At 50.5% G+C, this 21307-nt stretch overlaps 7 protein-coding genes across 7 annotated transcripts; 6 read left to right on the forward strand and 1 right to left on the reverse strand.

Moving 5' to 3' along the window:
* Nucleotides 1-1412: 1412 nt before the first annotated feature.
* On the reverse strand, nt 1413-1816 carry htz1 (histone H2AZ; the record flags this gene model as incomplete). Its single annotated transcript, XM_025656344.1, has 2 exons — nt 1413-1660; nt 1744-1816. Coding segments are annotated over 2 exons (321 nt in total), but the record flags the coding sequence as incomplete, so codon positions are not given.
* Nucleotides 1817-3144: 1328 nt separating this feature from the next.
* On the forward strand, nt 3145-4252 carry BO85DRAFT_428017 (PHO88 family protein). Its single transcript, XM_025658190.1, has 3 exons — nt 3145-3251; nt 3356-3516; nt 3573-4252. The coding sequence occupies exons 1-3, from the start codon at nt 3235-3237 to the stop codon at nt 3956-3958; spliced, it is 564 nt and encodes a 187-aa protein (XP_025512109.1). The 5' UTR covers nt 3145-3234; the 3' UTR covers nt 3959-4252.
* Nucleotides 4253-6127: 1875 nt separating this feature from the next.
* On the forward strand, nt 6128-7572 carry gpdA (glyceraldehyde 3-phosphate dehydrogenase GpdA; the record flags this gene model as incomplete). Its single annotated transcript, XM_025663716.1, has 7 exons — nt 6128-6139; nt 6220-6255; nt 6316-6329; nt 6431-6494; nt 6572-7256; nt 7313-7483; nt 7544-7572. The coding sequence occupies 7 exons, from the start codon at nt 6128-6130 to the stop codon at nt 7570-7572; spliced, it is 1011 nt and encodes a 336-aa protein (XP_025512110.1).
* Nucleotides 7573-8216: 644 nt separating this feature from the next.
* On the forward strand, nt 8217-12099 carry hdaA (histone deacetylase hdaA). Its single transcript, XM_025660846.1, has 15 exons — nt 8217-9326; nt 9378-9666; nt 9716-9729; nt 9785-9923; nt 9972-10084; nt 10132-10259; nt 10310-10520; nt 10564-10675; nt 10720-10767; nt 10825-10888; nt 10934-11026; nt 11077-11162; nt 11213-11292; nt 11341-11447; nt 11500-12099. Exons 1-15 carry the CDS (start codon nt 8681-8683, stop codon nt 11770-11772), a joined length of 2403 nt encoding a protein of 800 aa, XP_025512111.1. The 5' UTR covers nt 8217-8680; the 3' UTR covers nt 11773-12099.
* An 826-nt stretch (nt 12100-12925) lies between these two features.
* BO85DRAFT_452557 (putative BYS1 domain protein) lies at nt 12926-13743 on the forward strand. Its single transcript, XM_025660847.1, has one exon. The coding sequence runs from the start codon at nt 13035-13037 to the stop codon at nt 13515-13517; it is 483 nt and encodes a 160-aa protein (XP_025512112.1). The 5' UTR covers nt 12926-13034; the 3' UTR covers nt 13518-13743.
* An 827-nt stretch (nt 13744-14570) lies between these two features.
* BO85DRAFT_452558 (a-pheromone processing metallopeptidase Ste23) lies at nt 14571-18535 on the forward strand. The gene is made up of 2 exons (XM_025660848.1): nt 14571-15177; nt 15252-18535. The coding sequence occupies exons 1-2, from the start codon at nt 14695-14697 to the stop codon at nt 18330-18332; spliced, it is 3564 nt and encodes a 1187-aa protein (XP_025512113.1). The 5' UTR covers nt 14571-14694; the 3' UTR covers nt 18333-18535.
* A 146-nt stretch (nt 18536-18681) lies between these two features.
* On the forward strand, nt 18682-20176 carry BO85DRAFT_452560 (cleavage and polyadenylation specificity factor subunit 5). Its single transcript, XM_025660849.1, has 4 exons — nt 18682-18816; nt 18894-19145; nt 19213-19460; nt 19541-20176. Exons 1-4 carry the CDS (start codon nt 18776-18778, stop codon nt 19831-19833), a joined length of 834 nt encoding a protein of 277 aa, XP_025512114.1. The 5' UTR covers nt 18682-18775; the 3' UTR covers nt 19834-20176.
* The last annotated feature ends 1131 nt before the right edge of the window (nt 20177-21307 follow it).

Genomic DNA, 21307 nt, shown 5'->3' on the forward strand with positions numbered 1-21307 from the left:
GTGCGTTAGGGGAGATACAGTGGCGAATCGAATGGGCGGATATTCTGCATTCTTTGCAGCTTCTTGGAGGGGGAGAGTTTTGCCTGTGGGTATCTATCTAGGGATGAGAATGCCCGGGCAACTATCTAGGTGGACAAATGACAACTCTTGCAATATTGTCCGACTTGATGACGTCTCGTGATTTATCCCTTTTCCCGACGGCGGTCTGGCCGGATTATATTTCCCTTGCCATTAGGTGGGCTCATCACCCTCTTCCCTTATCTACCTTGCCATTCAGATCGCCATACCTCCCTTCAACTTACTAGCTGTTGTTTACTGTATTTATATATTGTTGACTCTCTCCATCCCTCTTTCTCTCCTTCAGACCCTCACAGAGCTTGATTGATCAGTTCAGTTGTTGTTTTCATCATGGTCGCTTCGGGACTTACTAGACTGTAGTATAGCATATAGTACTAGGTATAGAGACGTCATTCATTCATTCACTTCCAATGCTCAATCGCATCCGTGTTTCGGTTCAATTAGTAGTAGTAGTAGTAGTAGTAGTAGTAGTAGTAGTACTACTACTACTACTAGTAACAAGTAGCGTTTCAATATATGTATGTAGATCACTCGGGAACTACTTATCAACTCAACTAGTACTTACTAACGCGAAGTGTTAGATATGATATCAGGCGTGAATATACGTAGTACTATGTGTGGTACTAGTGTGTCAATTCATACAAGCTGGTTCAAGTATTTCATTCAGTTCACTAAGATAGTTAAGATCTTCTACTCACACCATACACATGTAGTACGACTCCTATCATGTTCACACCCCACCCATTTCTTTGGAGTATCAGCAGGGGCATGAATTAATGAATGGGTCACATATAGAAGGAAGTAAAAGAGGATAATGGAAGGCGGTGAATAAGGTAAACTCGTACAGACCCGTTGATATTAGAGAAAACAGAGAGTACAGAAAACATAAAGGGGTAAAAAATGATAAGAAAAGAAAAGGTCATGGAAAATAAATAAATAAATAAATAATAACTTTCCCACTACCGAAACATATCCCCTTTTTCCCATTACAGCGCCCTTGGAAAATTTGACATGAAACACGGAATACACACAAAAGACATCAAGCTGTCAGGGGAGATAAAATAATAATAGTAAAATAAAAGATGGGGGGAAGCAAGGAAGAACTTGGAAATAATCATCTCGAGCTTCGCAGCGTCACGAGAATAAAAGGTGGGCTTTTGTGTTCGTCAGAAGGACGTGACCTGATTTCCTTGCCTCCCTGTTCGGGCGTGATTTTGCAGAGGGGGGTTGGAAGTAGTATCATGATCACAATAAAGAACCCGTTCCTAGCTTTTTTTCCCTTTAACGATCATTCAATCACCAAACGCCGGAGTTCGTCGGGTATCCACCATCATTTAAGCCTCAGTCTTGCTCTTCTTCTTTTGCTCCACCTTCAGCAGGAGCGCGCGGTTGATGCGCGGCAGAACACCTCCAAAGGCAATAGTGGCGCGGATCAGGGTATCCAACTCCTCATCACCACGGATAGCGAGCTGCAGATGACGCGGGGTGATACGCTTGACTTTGAGATCCTTGGCAGCGTTTCCGGCCAATTCGAGAACTTCCGCAGTCAGATATTCGAGAACAGCGGTGACATACACGGCGGCTGCGAACGGGATTTGTCAGCATGGCTGAAAGAGAAGACAAAGGAAGGTGCGCCTTCTGTAGGCTTAGATAAAAGGGTCGTACCTTTGGCGCCAACGCGCATCTTGTTCTGGGTGTTGTTCTTCAAAAAGCGCTTAACACGACCGCAAGGGAACTGTGGTTGAGAGATACTGTCAGCGAATGGGACTGATGATAGTAGATAGGCTTGAATGTGTGAAGTGAAGCTTTGATGTGAAGGTGGATACGGGAGGGATCGTGACCGCCACCCCTCTCAACCCAGTCGCCTGAACCGCAACAAGCCGGTGCGATATAGCTCTTGAAGGAATTAAGTTTGATTAAAGAAAGCTATACGCGTGCTTTTGCGAACGAAAAGGCGATCGCGAGGGGCAAAGGAGGCAAAAAGCAAAATCCCACGCCGTAACGGTTTCAGTGGTATGTCGCCGCCAGACGCCAAGGGATGGATCAAATGTCATATGCCTGCAGGGAGAAAAAAAAGACGAATACGGACCTGCAGACCAGCCTTTGCGCTGTGGGACTTCTGGCTCTTCCCCGCAGAGTCCTTGGAGCCGGCCTTTCCACCGATAGACTTTCCCTTTCCACCAGGCATTTTGCAAAAGCGTCGAGATTTGGGGCCGCAGGGGCGAAAATGTCGCGTCAGTCGAGTATTGGAAGTGGTAGAACGTGATGGTGGATGTTGGTGCGATCCGATGCAGCACAAGCACGCGCGTTGTTGATGGATGAAGGAGTCAGAAATGTCAGAGCCATCCTGGTCGCTAAAGACGGGCGTCGACCGTCGAGTGGCGCTAGTCCGTTTTAGGAAACCTGCTCAGCTTCCATCCACGGAGATGTCATAACGGGCGAGGTGGTTGTTGGTCGCCGTTGCAAAGGCAGCGAAGTACAAGCTTCGAGTACTTGTATCTTGTCATAATCCCGAGAAAGCATTTCAGCCAAAGCTCTGAAGGCCTGGCTTTATCGGGCGCATGGGGCTGGGGCTGAGCGTCCACGCCATTGCTGGGTAGAGTCACTCAGTAGTCGAATCCCCAAATGCCAGACATACCACACTTGTGAGCAAATATAATTGCATCAATATACTTGCACCAGTAGGTTTAATCGGCGGAGAGAGGACATAGAGACTCTTAAACCGTAACGTGGGGGGTTTGCACACGTTCGTAGCGATATAACAGAGGTTGGCAGGAGAGTGTGCAGACCATGATAGTTGCTCAGCGGATTATCTAAGCAACCAGGTGATCTGTGCCCTTTTGCCTTGTCCGGGGGGCTGTATGCCTGAGGCTGCAGTAGACCTTGAACCGCCGAATCAGGTAATAAAACTGCTAATCACTTGCTTATCGCCGCTATCTTCCCTTACGCCTTACACTGATACGGCTAAGCCAAGAGAGGTCAAGAGCAATCACGTGATTCTCACTATCTGGACAGCTGTCCGACTTCCCCGGGGCTCCAGTTCCGCAGTTCGAAGTTTCTGTCCTTGCGCACGCGTTCCCCATCCTCCCCAGTTTCACATCATCGTGTGCCGCTCCTCACTTCTCAAGGCTCCCTGGTCTCAGTACTATCGGCAAGATGGTGTCTCCTCAAGTGTAAGTGATTCCTGCGTTATTTTGCACGCGAGTCGAACGACCATGGTCTGCTATATCGTGGTGCTATCGGAGGAATAATGACTGATATATCGCCTGTCTTGCAGTACCAATCTGGCCATCATCGTGGTGATGATGCAGCTGGCGAAGAAGGTTCCCTTCGAGGACCCCGATGTCCTGATGCTGGTCCGTGGCATGTACATCTTGTCCAACGTGATCATTCTGGGAGTGTATCTGTACACTCAGTCGAAGATCAACAAAAAGAATGGTATGCTTTTCATTCTGTTTTCATTAAGCTACGGTTCTCTAATACTTTGCGATCAGATCTGACTACCCTGAAATACGTGGAGCCTGCCCCTATGGGTAGCGGCGAGGAGCCCAAGCCGGTCACCACGACCAACATGGAGTACGACAAGGGACAGCTGCGCCAGCTTATGAGGAGCCAGCTGATGGGTGTGGGTATGATGGGTGTGATGCACCTTTACTTCAAGTACACCAACCCTCTCCTGATCCAGTCCATCATCCCCCTCAAGGGTGCCTTCGAGTCGAACCTGGTCAAGATCCACGTCTTCGGCAAGCCCGCGACCGGTGATCTCCAGCGCCCCTTCAAGGCCAACAACAGCTTCCTGAACCAGGGCCAGATCAAGAGCGACAAGGCCTCCGTGGAGAGCGCGGAGAAGAACTGGAGGGGTGGTGTCAAGGAGGAGTAAGGTGACAGATTCTGGGGAAGGAGCGCGAGAGATATTGCTAGGCCTTGCCTCCTGTGTATTTATAGATGTGGTTTCAATGGAGTGAGCGCGAATTCACTTTGAATTTGCGCATTTCTGGCTTCACACTGGCTTTCTTGGCTGCTGTGATGGGAGACTTTTACGACTATGCATGTTGTCGATATCATTCGCAATGACCGCTTACTATCAAATATAATAGAACCACGTCAGTGGTGACCTCATGTCCCATATTCTCCCATGCCCGCAGCATGAGTCAGGGGGCGAATAGATAATTAGAAATCCCTGATCGCTATGGCTTCCCAACCAGGTAGGAGCGGAAATGATGATGAGTGGCGAAGTACCTGCCGATGCTTTGTTGTCTCACGGCTTGCGTCTCCTGACATACCAACATCGGTGGCCGGTGAAGACAATGAAGGCATTTCTAAGCAATACGGGCTGTGGCCACACCGTGTCACTTGCTTGAAGTAACCTGGTGCATTTACCCCATGTAAGGCTGGAGGCTGGATGGGGCCACTTTTCAGCAATATGTAGAAAGTACTAGAACCATCTCCCGGTCTCCGCGACCCTGGACATTGACACGCCAGCATGATCATGAAACCCGAGTCAAACCAGCGCCGTTTGGAGTTGTGCTACACTCCCAAGTCATGGATGTCGCCAATTGAATAAATCCGAGCACACCGTTGTGGCGTGGAATTATACTTAGTAGTATGTAGGGACAAACCTTGGTGCGCGGCCTTTGGGCGGCCATAGATAGTTATGCTACGGTACCACTGATGTTATTGTACCGGAAAGAAAGAAAAGTCCCAGCCAGTTAATTCCCAAATCAAAGCCACATGCATCCGTTATCATGCATCTGACATATCGGATTCGTCCATTTGGTTGGAGTATTTGAAAGAGAACAGAGCATCACCGACATGGGTACCCTCAGCAATAATATGCATGCATTGTGCCCCCCCTCCCCATGGATCCGTAGCTTTCAAGCAATTAGACGCGCGCCCGGCCGAATGAGATGAACCGTTGGAGCCATCATCCCACTCATCCCGCTCCAGAAAGGAGAGAGAAAAAAATATGATCAAGCGCGTGATGACCGGTGAGGACTCCGGTGAATTGATTTGGGTGACGGGAGAGACCCAAGAGGGGCCAGAATAATAAGAATGGGGAAGGCGAAGGTACCGCCTTTGGGGTCCAGCCACGCGACTCCAACATGGAGGGGTACAGGACTAACGTTATTCCATCACCGGGATCACGGGCCGAAAGCGGCAAGGCCGGCACTGCCCCTCTTTTTGGGTTGAAAGAGGTAGTTAGCAGTTATTTTCTGGAGTGAATAATAATAATAATAACAACTGACTCTCTAGTAAATACTACTATGGTATTTTGACTCTACGGATGGGCCGATTCTATTACATCATCTCATCTCGTCCGGTTCCTCGCCTCCGCGGCAGTCTACGGGTAGGATCGTAACAAAAACCCGGGGGATAGACCCGTTGTCCCGAGCTGGAGTTCCGTATAACCTAGGTAGAAGGTATCAATTGAACCCGACGAACTGGCAAAATATTCTCGAGAATCGAGATAGTGAAGGGTGAGTACCCGGCGTGACGGAGGGGGGCCACGCTCATTGGTCGGTACGGCAGCTGCCGAGGGGGAGCAGGAGATCCAAATATCGTGAGTCTCCTGCTTTGCCCGGTGTATGAAACCGGAAAGGGCTGCTGGGGAACTGGGGAGCGGCGCAAGCCGGGAATCCCAGCTGACAATTGACCCATCTTCATGCCGTGGCAGAGCTCAGGTAGCTTTTGCCCCGTCTGTCTCCCCGGTGTGCGCATTCGACTGGGCGCGGCATCTGTACCTCCTCCAGGAGCGGAGGACCCAGTAGAAGGCCTGACCTGGTCGTTGCGTCAGTCCTGAGGTTCCCTCCCCCTCTACCCTTTTTCTACTTCCCCTCCCCCGCCGCTGAACTTTTCCTTCCTCCCTTTTACTTTCTTCTTCTTCTTCATCCATCCTCTCCTCATCACATTTGTCCTCTTTCCATCCAATTCACCCTCAAGTGAGTCTTTCCCCTCCCATCTGGCTTTGCATCTTGCACATCATCTCCCTCTCATTACATCACGAAGCTTTGACTGACCTATTACCCCGCCGAACAGACACATCTACACAATGGCTCCCAAGGTACGCCAATGACTTACCAGGCGTGGTTCCAGCTATCTACCAGCCTGATGATCTTGTATACTCACATCAATGCCATTTAGGTCGGTATCAACGGCTTCGGTCGTATCGGACGTATCGTAAGTTGCTCTTCCCTCATTGCTGCTTCCGGGTAGTAAGAGACTAACATGGGTGTACAGGTCTTCCGTAACGCGTGAGTGCCGTCTTTCACCGTCACTCGATGGCCCTAGTTTGGGACCTATGGAGTCTAATCGACATTGCGAGAACGTTATACTGACATGTTTGGCTGCACAGCATCAACCACGGCGAGGTTGACGTCGTTGCTGTCAACGACCCCTTCATCGAGACCCACTATGCTGTACGTTCTGCCTCATACATTGTCTGCTACACATCATCAACAAGAAGCAAGTGGCTAACGGAGTGAATCTGCGATAGGCCTACATGCTCAAGTACGACAGCACCCACGGCCAGTTCAAGGGCACCATCGAGACCTACGAGGAGGGTCTGATCGTCAACGGCAAGAAGATCCGCTTCTTCGCTGAGCGTGACCCCGCTGCCATCCCCTGGGGCACCACTGGCGCTGACTACATCGTCGAGTCCACTGGTGTTTTCACCACCCAGGAGAAGGCCTCCGCTCACTTGAAGGGTGGTGCCAAGAAGGTCGTCATCTCTGCTCCTTCCGCTGATGCCCCCATGTTCGTCATGGGTGTCAACAACACCTCCTACACCAAGGATGTCAACGTCCTCTCCAACGCCTCTTGCACCACCAACTGCCTTGCTCCCCTCGCCAAGGTCATCAACGACAAGTTCGGCATCGTTGAGGGTCTCATGACCACTGTCCACTCCTACACCGCTACCCAGAAGGTCGTCGATGCCCCCTCCAGCAAGGACTGGCGTGGTGGCCGTACTGCGGCCCAGAACATCATCCCCTCCTCCACCGGTGCTGCCAAGGCTGTCGGCAAGGTCATCCCCACCCTTAACGGCAAGCTCACTGGTATGGCCATGCGTGTGCCCACCTCCAACGTCTCCGTTGTCGACTTGACCTGCCGCCTCGAGAAGGCCACCAGCTACGACGAGATCAAGAAGGCCATCAAGGATGCTTCCGAGAACGAGCTCAAGGGTGGGTTCCTACGTAAAAAATGATACCGTGAGGTTCGACATCTAATCCTTCTATAGGCATCCTCGGCTACACTGAGGACGACATCGTCTCCTCCGACCTGAACGGTGACGACCACTCCTCCATCTTCGACGCCAAGGCCGGTATCGCCCTCAACTCCAACTTCGTCAAGCTCGTCTCCTGGTACGACAACGAGTGGGGTTACTCCCGCCGTGTTGTCGACCTCATTGGTAAGGACATTCTTGTCTCCCCTCAAAAAATCGGTGACATTTTACTAACCTCTCTTCTAGCCTACATCTCCAAGGTTGATGCCCAGTAGGAATCAGGACGGCAAACTGAATTCAGAAGTGTGCTGTGAGTGAGACTGATTGCCGAGCGCAGACGGCTCTCGTGGAACCCAGCGTGTGGGGAAGCTTGAGAAGGTCTTAACTCCTAGCGTAAAAGCTCATGATGACGTACAATTTAATGAAATGATACAATGTTCATATTTCCCGTTCAAAATGACGGCCTTGGTCAGTGCGTAAGATGTCCACGACGGCATACTAACTTCGTAGGGAGAGACCTGGTAGCATTGGCCATGTAGTAGTTCTCTCAGCATGCACCGGTTGATAACGTCGGCCCCAGATGCAATGCTGCGGTGGTGACTAAGCTCTGCAGTGAATGGAATGCGTATGCTTGATCGACTTCGGCGAGCCGCGGGATTTTCTCGGCGTTTTCTAGCGGTGCAAGAAGAATGATACCACGGGCTTTTGGTCCATGCCACATCCCAGTCATTGCAGATTTTCGTCACCACCTTCAAGAAACGAAACGAGCTCAATATCCCCTTCTTGAGTGTTCACTTGGTACTTTTGGGTGGACCGAGGGGTGTCCGCGGCCATCCAAGTCACGTGGAGGGCAGCTCGACCACGGATTTTAGAGCTACATTGATCCAAGACTCCTGGACCAGATCTCCTATGCTGGTGTGCGCGTTGCGGTGACTACCGTATCAACAGCCACCCGTGGCCTTTTAGACTTGGCCTCAAGTTGTATTTTGCGACGCTTTCACTTTCTTCTGATACGGCCTGGTCCTCCTTGCATTGGTCTTGTCGCGGCTGAGCCTCTGAGCTTCGGACCTAGTACTATCTACTAGTTCCCTTGTTTTGTGCTCTCTCAACTCTCCATACAGCGACCTCGGTTCTGCTTGTGTGCTGGTTCGCAAGGCTCCAACCCCGACCAACTTAGTCTAATCTCTTACTTATCTCTCACTTGTCTGCCACCTGTGCTTTGGGGCCATCTGCATTCGTCGTATTCCCGGTGTTACTTTTGAGGGGAACTCCACCGTCTAGTGAACATTATCTGATCCTAATCTGCGCATTTGACCATGACATTTGCGCACTGGTAAATCATCAGTCAGGAAGAAACTAGGCGCTCTCACACATCCAATATCCATGGCAATGGATGAGGACGAAGACACCGTCATGGGAGAGGTCGGCTCCCACCACCCCACCTCTGTTTCTTCACATCAATGGCCAAGCAATGGGCCCAGCAGCCAGGGTGCTGGCCAGCTCAATGGTAGCTCGGATCCATCTATTGCACCGCCATTGCTGGGTCCGACCATGAAGCTGCCGTTGTCTGTACACTCGGGAGACCAGAGGCCTGAGAACACAGCATCGGCAGAAGATCAGGGAGTTTCGCCACCTAAAAGCCTGCCCAAGTCAGACTCGGGCGACGCCACTACTGAAGACTTTGACAAGCAAGATAGTCTTGTCGAAGACAACTCAGATTGGACTGATGAGGATACTGTAGCCCGCACTGGGCTTCCCATCGCCTCACTGCCTTCTGGGTTATGTTATGACGTTCAGATGCGTTATCACTGTGAAGTGCGGCCAACAGCGGACGTTCATCCAGAGGATCCGCGACGCATCTACTACATTTACAAGGAACTTTGTCGAGCGGGACTAGTCGATGATCCCGAATCGTGCCGTCCGCTTGTCTCACGACCGCTGAAGCGCATCAATGCTCGCAATGCTACTGAGGCGGAGATCTCGCTGATTCATACGCCTGACCATTTTGCATTCGTAGAAAGCACCAAAGGTAGACCTATGTTCAATGTCTTTCGGGTTCTGGTTCTCTAACGGTTAACAGACATGTCTGATGATGAGCTCATTGCATTGGAACACACACGTGACTCGATATACTTTAATAAATTGACGTTTGCATCATCGATTCTGTCAGTTGGAGGCGCGATTGAGACATGCTTGGCTGTTGCAACCCGGAAGGTCAAGAACGCCATTGCAGTGATCCGGCCTCCGGGGCATCATGCTGAGCACGACAAAACTATGGGATTTTGTCTGTTCAATAATGTCTCTGTAGCAGCCCGTGTTTGTCAGAATCGACTGGGTGATAGCTGCAGAAAGATTTTGATTCTCGACTGGTATGCTTAGCCCTTTTCACTTAAATCTGCGGAGATACTGACCGACTAGGGACGTGCATCACGGTAATTAGGGACTCATATTACGCATGGAATGAAAGTATCTGACTCACTCTTCTAGGAAATGGTATTCAAAAAGCTTTCTATGATGACCCTAATATCCTATACATCTCACTCCATGTGTATCAGGATGGGAAATTCTATCCTGGAGGGGAAGAAGGTGACTGGGATCACTGTGGTGAAGGCCCGGGCGTTGGAAGGTATGCTCCTAGATTTTTGTTATGTGGAAGCTTCTCTGACATGTTAAGAAACGTAAATATACCCTGGCCGAGCCAAGGGATGGGCGATGGTGACTATATGTATGCTTTTCAACAAGTTGTCATGCCAATTGCCCATGAGTTCAACCCGGACCTTGTCATCGGTACGTGAGGACTCGAGTAGTGGGTGTGTATCTCTAACATGGATCAGTTGCCTCCGGGTTTGATGCGGCTGCAGGCGACGAGCTTGGTGGATGTTTTGTTACCCCTTCGTGCTACGCTCACATGACACACATGCTCATGACGCTTGCCAATGGCAAGGTTGCTGTTTGTCTCGAGGTATGCGCACACAGAGGTTGTTTGAGCATTGTAGGCTAACCAAATGATAGGGTGGTTATAACTTCAGGTCTATCTCCAAGTCCGCACTCGCTGTCACAAAGACGCTGATGGGAGACCCGCCGGACCGACTTCATACCACTTCACCTTCAGCTCTGGCCACCACAACTGTACGGCGTGTGATGATGATCCAGTCGCATTACTGGCACTGCATGTACCCTAAAGGGCCTCCTCAGGATGGGCTCTTCACCGATAGGCTTCATGGTAAGATCCCGCACCCCTTACCCGGCAATGCTAACTTCTGCAGATGTTATACGCGCTTACCAGTCAAAACAACTTTACGACAACTACAAGCTCACATCTCTCTTCATATATCGTACTGCCATCTCCCGGTCTTTCGAAAACCAGGTTCTAGCAAGGTAAGTAGAACCACAACGAGTTTGGCTCTGCTAACACCATGCAGCCCCAACTATCATCAAGCCGTGCCACTTGTAGTGATATTTCATGATCCGTGAGTTCGCTGCCGAGGAATTGTCGGCAAATCAAGCGTTTAGTTAACCATACGCAGTCCTGAGATCATGGGTTTGCCCCATCCGGTCACCAACAAGTTGGAAGCCCATAACTGCTGGCTGGTATGTGTCTGCGCCATAATATTGTACATGTGCTGACAGTAGTAGGCTGATGTCATGAAGGAATACATTGGGTGGACTGTGAGCAAGGGGTATGCAGTCATCGACGTTAATATCCCTAAGCATGTGACAATCGATCCTGTAAGCTCGGTGATCTATATCAGCTGTTGAATGAGTCCTGATCCATACAGTCATCCGGTAAATACGAGGAAGAAGACGAAAATCGGCCCACGGCTACTGAGGAATTGGCGGGCTACCTGTGGGATAACTATATCGAGTTAGTGATGCCGAGATTATCAACAGGCAGCCTGAAACTGACAATTGCAGACCGAGCGAGGCCACCGAGATTTTCTTCATAGGCGTAGGCAATGCCTTCTACGGAGTAGCCAACCTACTGATCAACCGAGGTGAGTTATTATCCTCGAAAAGGGAGGCAGCAGCTAACGAGTGAACAGAAACATTGTATAAACGAGTGAACAGCGTTGTTTCCTTCGTTGCCGAGAACCCGGTTCGCGCCATAGCCTCCCACACCCAGGTCTGGCTGTCGCGGTGGTACAAAGATGTAAGCCGACCGACCCCTTCAGCTCCTGTGGTTCCATACTCACATCCACTAGAACTCCCTTGTCTTTGTCTCGCACACGCACGGCGTCTGGAACAACGTGGAGACTCGGCGCAAGCCATCCAAGCGCTACGGCCAGCTCGTCCAATCGCCTAAAGCCAGTCTGAGTGAGATGCTCATGCATCACAAAGAGGAGGTATACCAATGGATCTCCGAGCGTGCGGACGTACAAGATAGCGAGGAGACGGAAGATGAGAAGAAACCTAAGTCGAAGAGCCGGTCCCCGACGAAGGAGAACCAGGCGGAGCCCCGTTCGGTGCCGGGCTGAGCGGGGTCTTAAGTGGAGTGTGTGTTGTAATTTTGTTTGTGTTGGATCTATGCATAGGTGGGAAGTTCGGTTTTGTCTTGGACAATCATTGCAATTGTACCTAGTAGAGATGCAGGGTACTGGTTGAGCATACTTCATGATAAGGCATTCCGCTGTCGTTGTTGACATATCCCACACTAATTATAGGGTAGCCCTATATTTGAATTTGTTAGTGTGCCGGGCAGGAAGAACAGTTTCTCATCCCATCCATTGTTGTCCAGGCTGCTGCATAACACCATAACCACATCTATCTAGAAACCCCTCATACAACAAGAGATAAAACCCACGCAAGGCCTCCCATCAATATATTAGACTATCTCGCCTACAAAGCAATGCTCTCTCATCCACTAACCAGAAACCACTGCAATACGAGCAACCTGCAGACACCCGCTGACTATTTAATCTCCTGCCAAGGAAACCCCATCCGATCATCCGAATCTCCGCAACCGAACTGAGACATACATGAGTAGTTCATCCATGACTCCTCCACAGCCGAATCTCATGATTGGATCGTGATACCTATCATGACTTACATCCGACATCACGCTGCTTATGTGCTTACTTATGCACCTGACCATAACATACAGAAAGTAATCGTAGCCATACGCACCTATCTCTCTCCCTCCCACATAATGTAACTTTAATGTCTCACGCACGAACCCCGCGGGGTAAGTCGCACTGCAAAACTTCCTATATTTGCATATGTACGGATCGGACGGGACCGAATTGAGTCTCTTGCACTATTTAATTCATGACAAGATTATTGCAGGTTCAATATTTGATTTGGGACGCCTGAATATAAGCGGTGAGATAGAATCCATTGGTTGGGTTTTAGTCCAAGTCAGTTGATTCAACGAGGATTGTGCGCTTCGATGATGTTCGATTGGAATAGATGTGGGTGTTATTATGGGGTGGTACTATGTGCTGCTAACGCATCTGGTGGACTGCTAATGTACTTGGCAATGGAGATGGAGAGGAGATGTGAGACATTATGACCTATGCCTATGTCTTTGTTATGGACATGGGTGGGATGATGTAGTTGCTACTATTATTTCTCATCACTCCATAAATATATGTAGCTTCTATTTGTACAGACTAGAAAAATAAATAGACATATAAACCCACCCTTCCTCCCTCCATCCAAATCCTATCCCATCATCCAACAATCCACACACAACAACACCTTCCCATCAAACCCACTCAAATCACTACTATTACCAGAAATGCATCTCACCACCAAATCCCTCCTCTCCTTCCTCCTCCCCCTCCTCCCCCTAACCGCCGCCACGGGCTCCGCCATCGTGCAAAACAACTGCACCTCCCCCATCTACCTCTGGTCCGTGGGCGGCTCCGTCAGCAGCATGCAAACCATCGACCCGGGCTCCAGCTACAGTGAGGCCTTCTACTACGATTCGACCTCCGGTGGCGTCGCCCTGAAGATCACCACCACGGAGAACGGTCTGTACAGCGGCGCTCCGCAGACGGATTACGCCTACACTTTGGATACCTCCTCGGGCAACGTGTTTTATGATATCTCGGATGTCTATGGCGATCCGTTCTCGGGCAGTGTCGTTAGTCTCGTCTCGAGTGATGCTAGCTGCCAGAGTGTTTGTTGGGCTGGGGGTGTGCCCCCTGCTGGAAGTGTCGTGAGGAGTTGTCAGGATGAGGCGGATGAGATCTTGACGGTTTGTGCAGATAGTTGTTAGAGTTGGCTGAGTATTGTTGGGTTGGGGGTTTAAAGTGATGTTGTTATTTGTGTTGACTTGGGGATGGAATTCATTGATTGATTAATTGATTGTGGGATATCTGGAGGAGTGTGTGTAGATATGTCACTAGCTGAATTGATTGATTGTATGCCATGTCATGATCACGGAGATTAGTATAGAGTAGGGCAAGATTTTATTACATGATAGTAGTTTGTTTCATTGGAAAGTAATAGTGTCTGTGTTTGGTATATATATAAGAAAATATGGAGTAGTGAATATACGGTCTAGCTCTCAGTGAAGCATGCCTCTATGAGAGCCAATCAGTGTGCCGATGACGATATGATAGGACATGATGGCTTATTCATTACATGTATCCTCGTGTATTTGTCAATGTGTTTGCAGTTGCTGCATGCATCTATTTATATAGTAAACAGGGTGCTCGCCGTAGTCGGCTAGATATACACCTCAGTAAGCGGAGACAATGCAATTTGGGTGAAGATACTAGATGATCACTATAATGAATACTACCTAAAAGAAATAATACTAGTTTATGAGAAGATATTATTACTTTGACCCGATCGAATGCTGAGACTCATGAATTTGAATGTGGACTGATAATTGAAATCTGCACTGACATTGAAGATATCCAGCTGCGGAGTTGCCGAGGTATATAGTTGCAGTACTAGTAGTGCTACTAATAGCCTCCCGGTGAAAGACCAGCTACTAGTAGTTGGTGCTCCAGTTCGACAAAGGAGCAGAACATCTTTAGAGATCTAATTCACATCAGAAAAGTAAAAGAGTAGTCAATTCACTGGCAACAGACAATATGCAATGAAGTATCCCACGTTGACCGCCTTATCGCGGGGCTTCACCGCCTAGTAAGCCCCAAGCCATCATGCATTGTGCATCGCCTCCCGCCGATGGCCACCGACAAGTCACTCTCCCTCCTTCGTGCCACAAGATATACTTCGACCATTGACCCCGGTAATTGCCTCGCTTGCCCTTCACCTCTTCCTACGTGGCGTTCTGCTAACCCCATTTGCTCTGTTTAGTTCTCAAACTGCTAATTTCAAATTCGGGACTTCCCTTACCCCTTTCACTTTCACGCCGGCAACTTTCCCAACACCGCCTGCGCCCCGAGCGGTGCTTCCCGGCAACCGATCCCTCCTTTCTCTGGATGCCTCCAAGGTCCCCTGCAACACGCCGCTTGTGGAACTCTCGAGTGCCTTTATATCTTCGCTCCCCAGCTTTTCGCGCCTTCTCTAAGTCAGGCGCCTCTGCGGCGATTGCCCCTCCTTTTATCTACCCCTCGCCACGCTTCCCCACACCGAACGAGCGCTACTCCTCATCTCCTGCCCTGCGCTCGTCTCACGCCCTTGTCTCGCATTCCCTCCCTTCCTGTGCTCGCCTCTTCTCTCATACCGCAACCATGGGATCTATCGAGCGCCTCGCTGAGCAGTTGGAGAAGCCCGAGCTCGATGATCGCTCCTATCGTGTCATTCGCCTGCCGAACAAACTAGAGGCTCTTCTCGTACATGATCCCGATACAGACAAGGCTAGTGCGGCCGTCAATGTCAATGTCGGCAACTTTTCAGACGCAGACGACATGCCGGGCATGGCGCATGCGGTAGAACACCTGCTTTTTATGGGAACCATGAAGGTAGGTGGCCCCCTTTGGAACACGAGACCCCTTGTCCGCTTGGGCTTATGCGGAAACATGTTAACCCTGTGCAGTATCCCAAGGAGAATGCCTACAATCAGTACCTAGCATCCAACTCCGGTTCCTCCAACGCCTATACCGCAGCCACCGAGACGAACTATTTCTTTGAGGTCGGTGCCACCACGGCTTCCACTGACGACACACCTAACGGCGCCAATGGAACATCGAACGGCACAGACACACCCGCAAAGCCGAACCACCCCACATCTCCCCTGTATGGTGCTCTGGATCGCTTTGCGCAGTTCTTCGTAGAGCCCCTGTTCCTCGAGTCGACTTTGGACCGCGAGCTGCAGGCAGTAGATTCGGAAAATAAGAAGAACCTGCAGAGCGACCTGTGGCGGTTGATGCAATTGAACAAGAGTTTGTCCAACCCTGCCCACCCGTACCACCATTTCTCGACCGGGAACCTGCAGACTCTGAAAGAGGAGCCGCAAAAGCGGGGGTTGGAGGTCCGACAGGAGTTTATCAAATTCTACCAGGCGCACTATTCGTCCAACATCATGAAATTGGTGGTCTTGGGACGGGACTCTCTGGATGAGATGGAGCAGTGGGTGGGTGACTTATTCAAACATGTGAAGAACCAAGATCTTCCCCAGAACCGCTGGGACCACGTTCAACCTTGCCTACCGGAACATCTGGGCAAACAGATCTTCGCCAAACCAGTCATGGATATGCGCTCGCTCGACTTGTACTTTCCCTTCATGGATGAAGAGTCGTTGTTCGAATCCCAACCAAGCCGTTATCTTAGCCACCTGATCGGCCATGAAGGTCCAGGCAGCATCCTGGCCTACATCAAAGCGAAGGGTTGGGCAAACGGCTTGTCCGCAGGTGTTATGCCTGTTTGCCCGGGCTCCGCCTTCTTCACCATCTCCGTTCGGTTGACTCCCGAAGGTCTGAAACAGTATCGCGAGGTCACCAAGGTGGTATTTGAGTACATCGGCATGATCAAGGAGCGCGAGCCCCAGCAGTGGATCTTCGATGAAATGAAGAACCTGGCTGAAGTCGAGTTCCGTTTTAAGCAAAAGTCCCCCGCCAGTCGCTTCACGAGTCGCCTTAGCAGCGTGATGCAGAAGCCTTACCCTAGGGAATGGCTTCTCAGCGGCAACCTCCTGCGGAAGTTCGAACCCGAGCTGGTCAAGAAGGCGCTGTCGTACCTGCGACCCGATAACTTCAGAATGGTGATTGTCGCCCAGGATTACCCCGGTGACTGGAATTGCCGTGAGAAATGGTACGGAACTGAGTACAAGGTCGAAGATATTCCGGAAGACTTCATGGACAGCATCCGCAAGGCTGCGGAGACCTCTCCCGAGAGTAGACTGTCCGAACTCCACATTCCACACAAGAACGAGTTCGTTCCTACCAGACTCACAGTGGAGAAGAAGGAGGTGTCTGAGCCGGCCAAGACCCCCAAGCTGATCCGTCATGATGACCATGTCCGATTGTGGTACAAGAAGGATGACCGTTTCTGGGTCCCTAAGGCGACTGTTCATGTCACTTTGAGGAATCCCTTGGCGTATGCTACCCCGGCAAACCTGGTCAAGACCAAGTTCTACTGCGAGCTGGTTCGCGACGCTTTGAACGAGTACTCCTACGACGCTGAGCTTGCGGGTCTCGACTATTCGTTGTCTGCCAGCCTTTTCGGCCTCGATATCTCAGTTGGCGGATACAATGATAAGATGTCGGTTCTCCTTGAAAAGGTGCTTACCAGTATGCGGGACCTGGTGATCGAACCGGATCGTTTCAACATCATCAAAGAGCGCATGACTCGGAATTACAAGAACGCAGAGTACCAGCAACCGTTCTATCAGGTTGGCGACTACACGCGCTACTTGACTGCCGAAAGGACGTGGCTCAACGAGCAGTATGCCGCTGAGTTGGTACACATCGAGGCAGAGGACGTTTCATGCTTCTTCCCTCAACTTCTCCGCCAGAATCACATCGAAGTCCTGGCCCACGGTAACTTGTACAAGGAGGATGCGTTGCGCATGACCGACTTGGTGGAGTCGACTCTTCAGAGCCGTGCGCTGCCCGAATCGCAGTGGCACGTTAGACGCAACATGATCCTTCCCCCGGGCGCCAACTATGTCTACGAGCGTGCCCTGAAGGATCCCGCCAACGTCAACCACTGCATTGAATACTACTTGTTCGTTGGCAAGCTTGACGACGATGCTCTGCGGGCCAAGCTGCTGCTGTTTGCTCAGATGACGGATGAGCCTGCCTTTGACCAACTGCGGAGCAAGGAGCAGCTTGGTTATGTTGTCTGGAGTGGCGCCCGCTACTCTGCGACGACCATGGGATACCGTGTGATCATCCAGAGTGAGCGCAATGCTGCTTATCTCGAGTCTCGCATCGACGCTTTCCTGACCGGTTTCGGAAAGAGTCTGGCGAATATGTCCGAGCAAGAGTTTGAGAGCCACAAGCGCAGTGTTATCAACAAGCGACTGGAGAAACTCAAGAACTTGAGCTCTGAGACTAATCGGTTCTGGTCTCATATTGGCTCGGAATACTTCGACTTCGTGCAGAACGAAAGCGATGCTGCGAACGTCCGGTCGTTGACCAAGGCCGACCTCATCCAGTTCTACCAGCAATTCGTCTACCCCAAGTCCGCGACTCGGGCTAAGCTGGCGATTCACCTCAAAGCCCAGGCCGGTGCCCATGCGCACGCCACCAAGCCTGAGGAGCAGAAGGCCCAGGTCGTTTCGTTCCTCGGCAAGCAATTGGAGGCGGCTGGCTTCGCTGTTGACCAGGAACGTCTGAGCACTGCTTTTGCGACCGTCGACGTGTCGAGCGGCGACGAGGCTCAAATCTTGGCCACTCTGAACGCGTTCCTCGAGTCTGGTATGAGTCTCTCCGAGCAGCAAACCAAGCCCGTCATCGCGCAGATTGAAAGCAGCCTGGGCTTGCAATTGAAGCAAGCCGGAATCGAGCCTAAGAGTGATGGAACAGCTGTCCAGCCGAATGGCACGAACGGTGACCTCCAGCAGTCTACCTACATCAACAATGTTCCCGAGTTCAAGGCTCGTCTGGCCGTCAGTGCTGGACCCAGCCCGGTGACCGATCTGAGCGAATTTGAAGACTTTGACGCCAAGCTTTAAACTTCATGATTGAGTTGGATGTTGGGGCGGAAGTCCGTCGCATTGATAGACATGATGTTGTATTGTTGGGTTTGCATAGTTGGCGTGGGCTTGTTGCATGGGAGGGATGGGGCTGTGTTTGGGGTTAGGTTGTGACTTGAGTTAGATTTACTCTGATAAATGAGAATAGAATCAGCAAAGAATAAACCATCTGATGATTTCGACCTATAATCCCCATGGTTGCTACTTTGTAGTCTTAAGACTAGTAGACTAATAGACTGCGAGCATCGGGGCGGTCGAATGTTTTCGCGGGAGGGCCGCTCCGACGCCGAGCCCAGCTCCGCCATCATCGCCGATCCACCACCCCGAGAGCTCCAGCCGCTCTTGACTTCCTGGCTACGTATCCAGCATTCGACTCCTCCAGCCTGTATACTCGCGGCGCATTGGCTTCCCCTGCGTTCACCATGTCGACCACCACCGCGACAGCGATCCAAAGCTCGCGCCCGTACGTCCTGCCACCGACCTACCTCACTACCGCTTCCTTCTCCACGCATTCACCACTGACCCTGTCCTGAATAATAGCCCCATCATCCCCAAAGACTTCTCCGCGCAACAACCCAAAACAATCCGCCTGTACCCCCTCTCCAACTACACATTCGGCACCAAGGAAACCCAACCGGAGGAGGACCCGTCCGTGCTGGCGCGTCTAAAACGTCTCGAGGAGCACTACGACCTACATGGCATGAGACGCACCTGCGAGGGTGTCCTCGTCTGCCACGAACACAACCATCCTCATGTGCTGATGCTGCAGATTGCCAACGCGTTTTTCAAGCTGTGCGTTTCCATACCATGTGGATTATGAAGCTTCGAGTTTCTTACTTACATTGTTTATGGTATCTAGTCCCGGTGACTACCTCAACTTCGAAGACGACGAAGTCGAGGGCTTCAAGAAACGACTCAATGAGCGTCTCGCGCCCGTCGGCTCGCAGTTCTCGGGCGAAGGCGTGAATGAAGACTGGGAGATTGGGGACACGTTGGCGCAATGGTGGAGGCCGAACTTTGAGACCTTCATGTACCCGTTCCTGCCGGGACATGTGACTAGGCCGAAGGAGTGCAAGAAGTTGTATTTCATTCAATTGCCGAAGAAGAGTAAGCATTCCGTCCCCCACATATGAATACTAATGGCGCGTGAGAAGGGAAGAATGGTCTGATTGACATGTGTTGTGCAGAGGTCCTTTCCGTCCCGAAGAACATGAAGCTCCTTGCCGTCCCACTCTTCGAACTATACGACAACACGGCCCGGTATGGCCCGCAGCTCTCGGCCATCCCGCACTTGCTGTCGAGGTACAACTTTGAGTTCGTCGATGAGAACGACAACGTGGTTGCCGCGACGCCGGGCACGCCTTTGCCGGACCATCAGATCCCCCGGACGAAGGTGCTGGCCGGGGACAGCGGTGATGGACAGGATGAGGGAATGACGGATTACCCATCTGGAGAGGGCGAGAATGGGGCTAGTGCGTAGTTGAGAGTATTGTCATGTCTTGAACTCAACCGGCATGAGCTGTTATTCCGATTATTCCCCGATGAAGGATGGCAGTGACGAGATAGTTTACCTGGCTGGATTGGGTCGGACCCCTGCTGATCCGCTCGGGCATTTTTCCTTTTCCGTGGATTGCTTCTCTCTTTTTGTCTTTTCTTTTTGTTTTTGTTTTCTCTTCTATGCTATGCAAAAGACGTGATGTGAGTCTGGTTGGCGTTCCAGGAGCGAGGATTGATTGTTTCATTCTATCACATTATCATTTCATTTGTTGTTCTTGAATTAGCTATGCAGGTAGCGGTCAGTCAATATATCCTTTGAGCAGATACCACTGTTGCCATGTGCTTAGATGATACATTCCCGATACTGGCAGTACATACCGCTACAAATGCTATATCACTGGTACAAAAAGCCCGAGAACCACCGAACGACCGAATTAACTGCTAGATAGTAGATACGGAGACAGAGCACAGGCACATAACGGCACCTGCCCACGCACGCACACACCCACTGCTCCTCCTAACCATAGGCCAAGTACTCCACAAGTACCTAAGACATCCATCCATCCATCCATCCCACACCATCACTTTCGACAACACTAACCACTTAATAGTCCTAAAAGTAGATAGTCACCTGCCATACCACCCCGACACTAAAGACTGCAGATCACAAGCCGGACTACCAAAAAGTCTGAAGAATCCTTCAATCCCAACCAACACGCACACACACGGTATGGATTGGAAGAAAGGAAGGAAGGGAGAAAGTGGGGTTACCCAAGTAAGCCGGCAAACAGACTAACAAACTCTGCAAGGTAGTTAGTTAACTAACTAATAATATTATGAAGTGAAGGGAGTCACCTCACCGTCTTCCCGTCCCCTAAACTAACTAACTAGTTAACTTACCCCGGGGTTTATAGTACGGGATACTAAGGCTGCACCCCGCAGCCCGGGAAGCCCGGACGTTTGTTGGTGGTGGTTGTGGACTAGGGGACTCGTAAGGCAGCGGGACTAATTAACTAGTTCGTTATTTAGGCTGCCAAAGTAAATACCTAGTGCTGTGTGGGTGGTGTAAGTGCCGGGATGAAAGTGAGGAGATTAGTTTTAGGTGAATGAGTAATATTTTCAGGTAGGTAGGTAATGGATTGACTTAGTAGTTGAGTAGTTACTACGTGGTAGACTTGGTTAGGTAATAGGAGATGTTCTTACTATAACTAGGTTATTGTTGTATTACTATCCTAAAACTGTGAGAGTTCTTGGGAAGGTAAGGTAGTATTGGGGGCCGGGAATAAGGGATGAGTATTGTTTCAATAGTGAGTTGAGGTATTTTCATTTTTCTTTTCTTTTCTTTTTATTTTTTTTCTCAAAGTTACTTACTTATTCGATAGTATGGTATTGATTATGGGCACGTGGACATGTTTAGTTTTTCGTAACATACATAGATTGTTTGTGTGCTTTTCCCC

This window comes from Aspergillus piperis (assembly GCF_003184755.1).
Source record: "Aspergillus piperis CBS 112811 unplaced genomic scaffold BO85scaffold_20, whole genome shotgun sequence".
Classification (NCBI taxonomy): domain Eukaryota; kingdom Fungi; phylum Ascomycota; class Eurotiomycetes; order Eurotiales; family Aspergillaceae; genus Aspergillus; species Aspergillus piperis.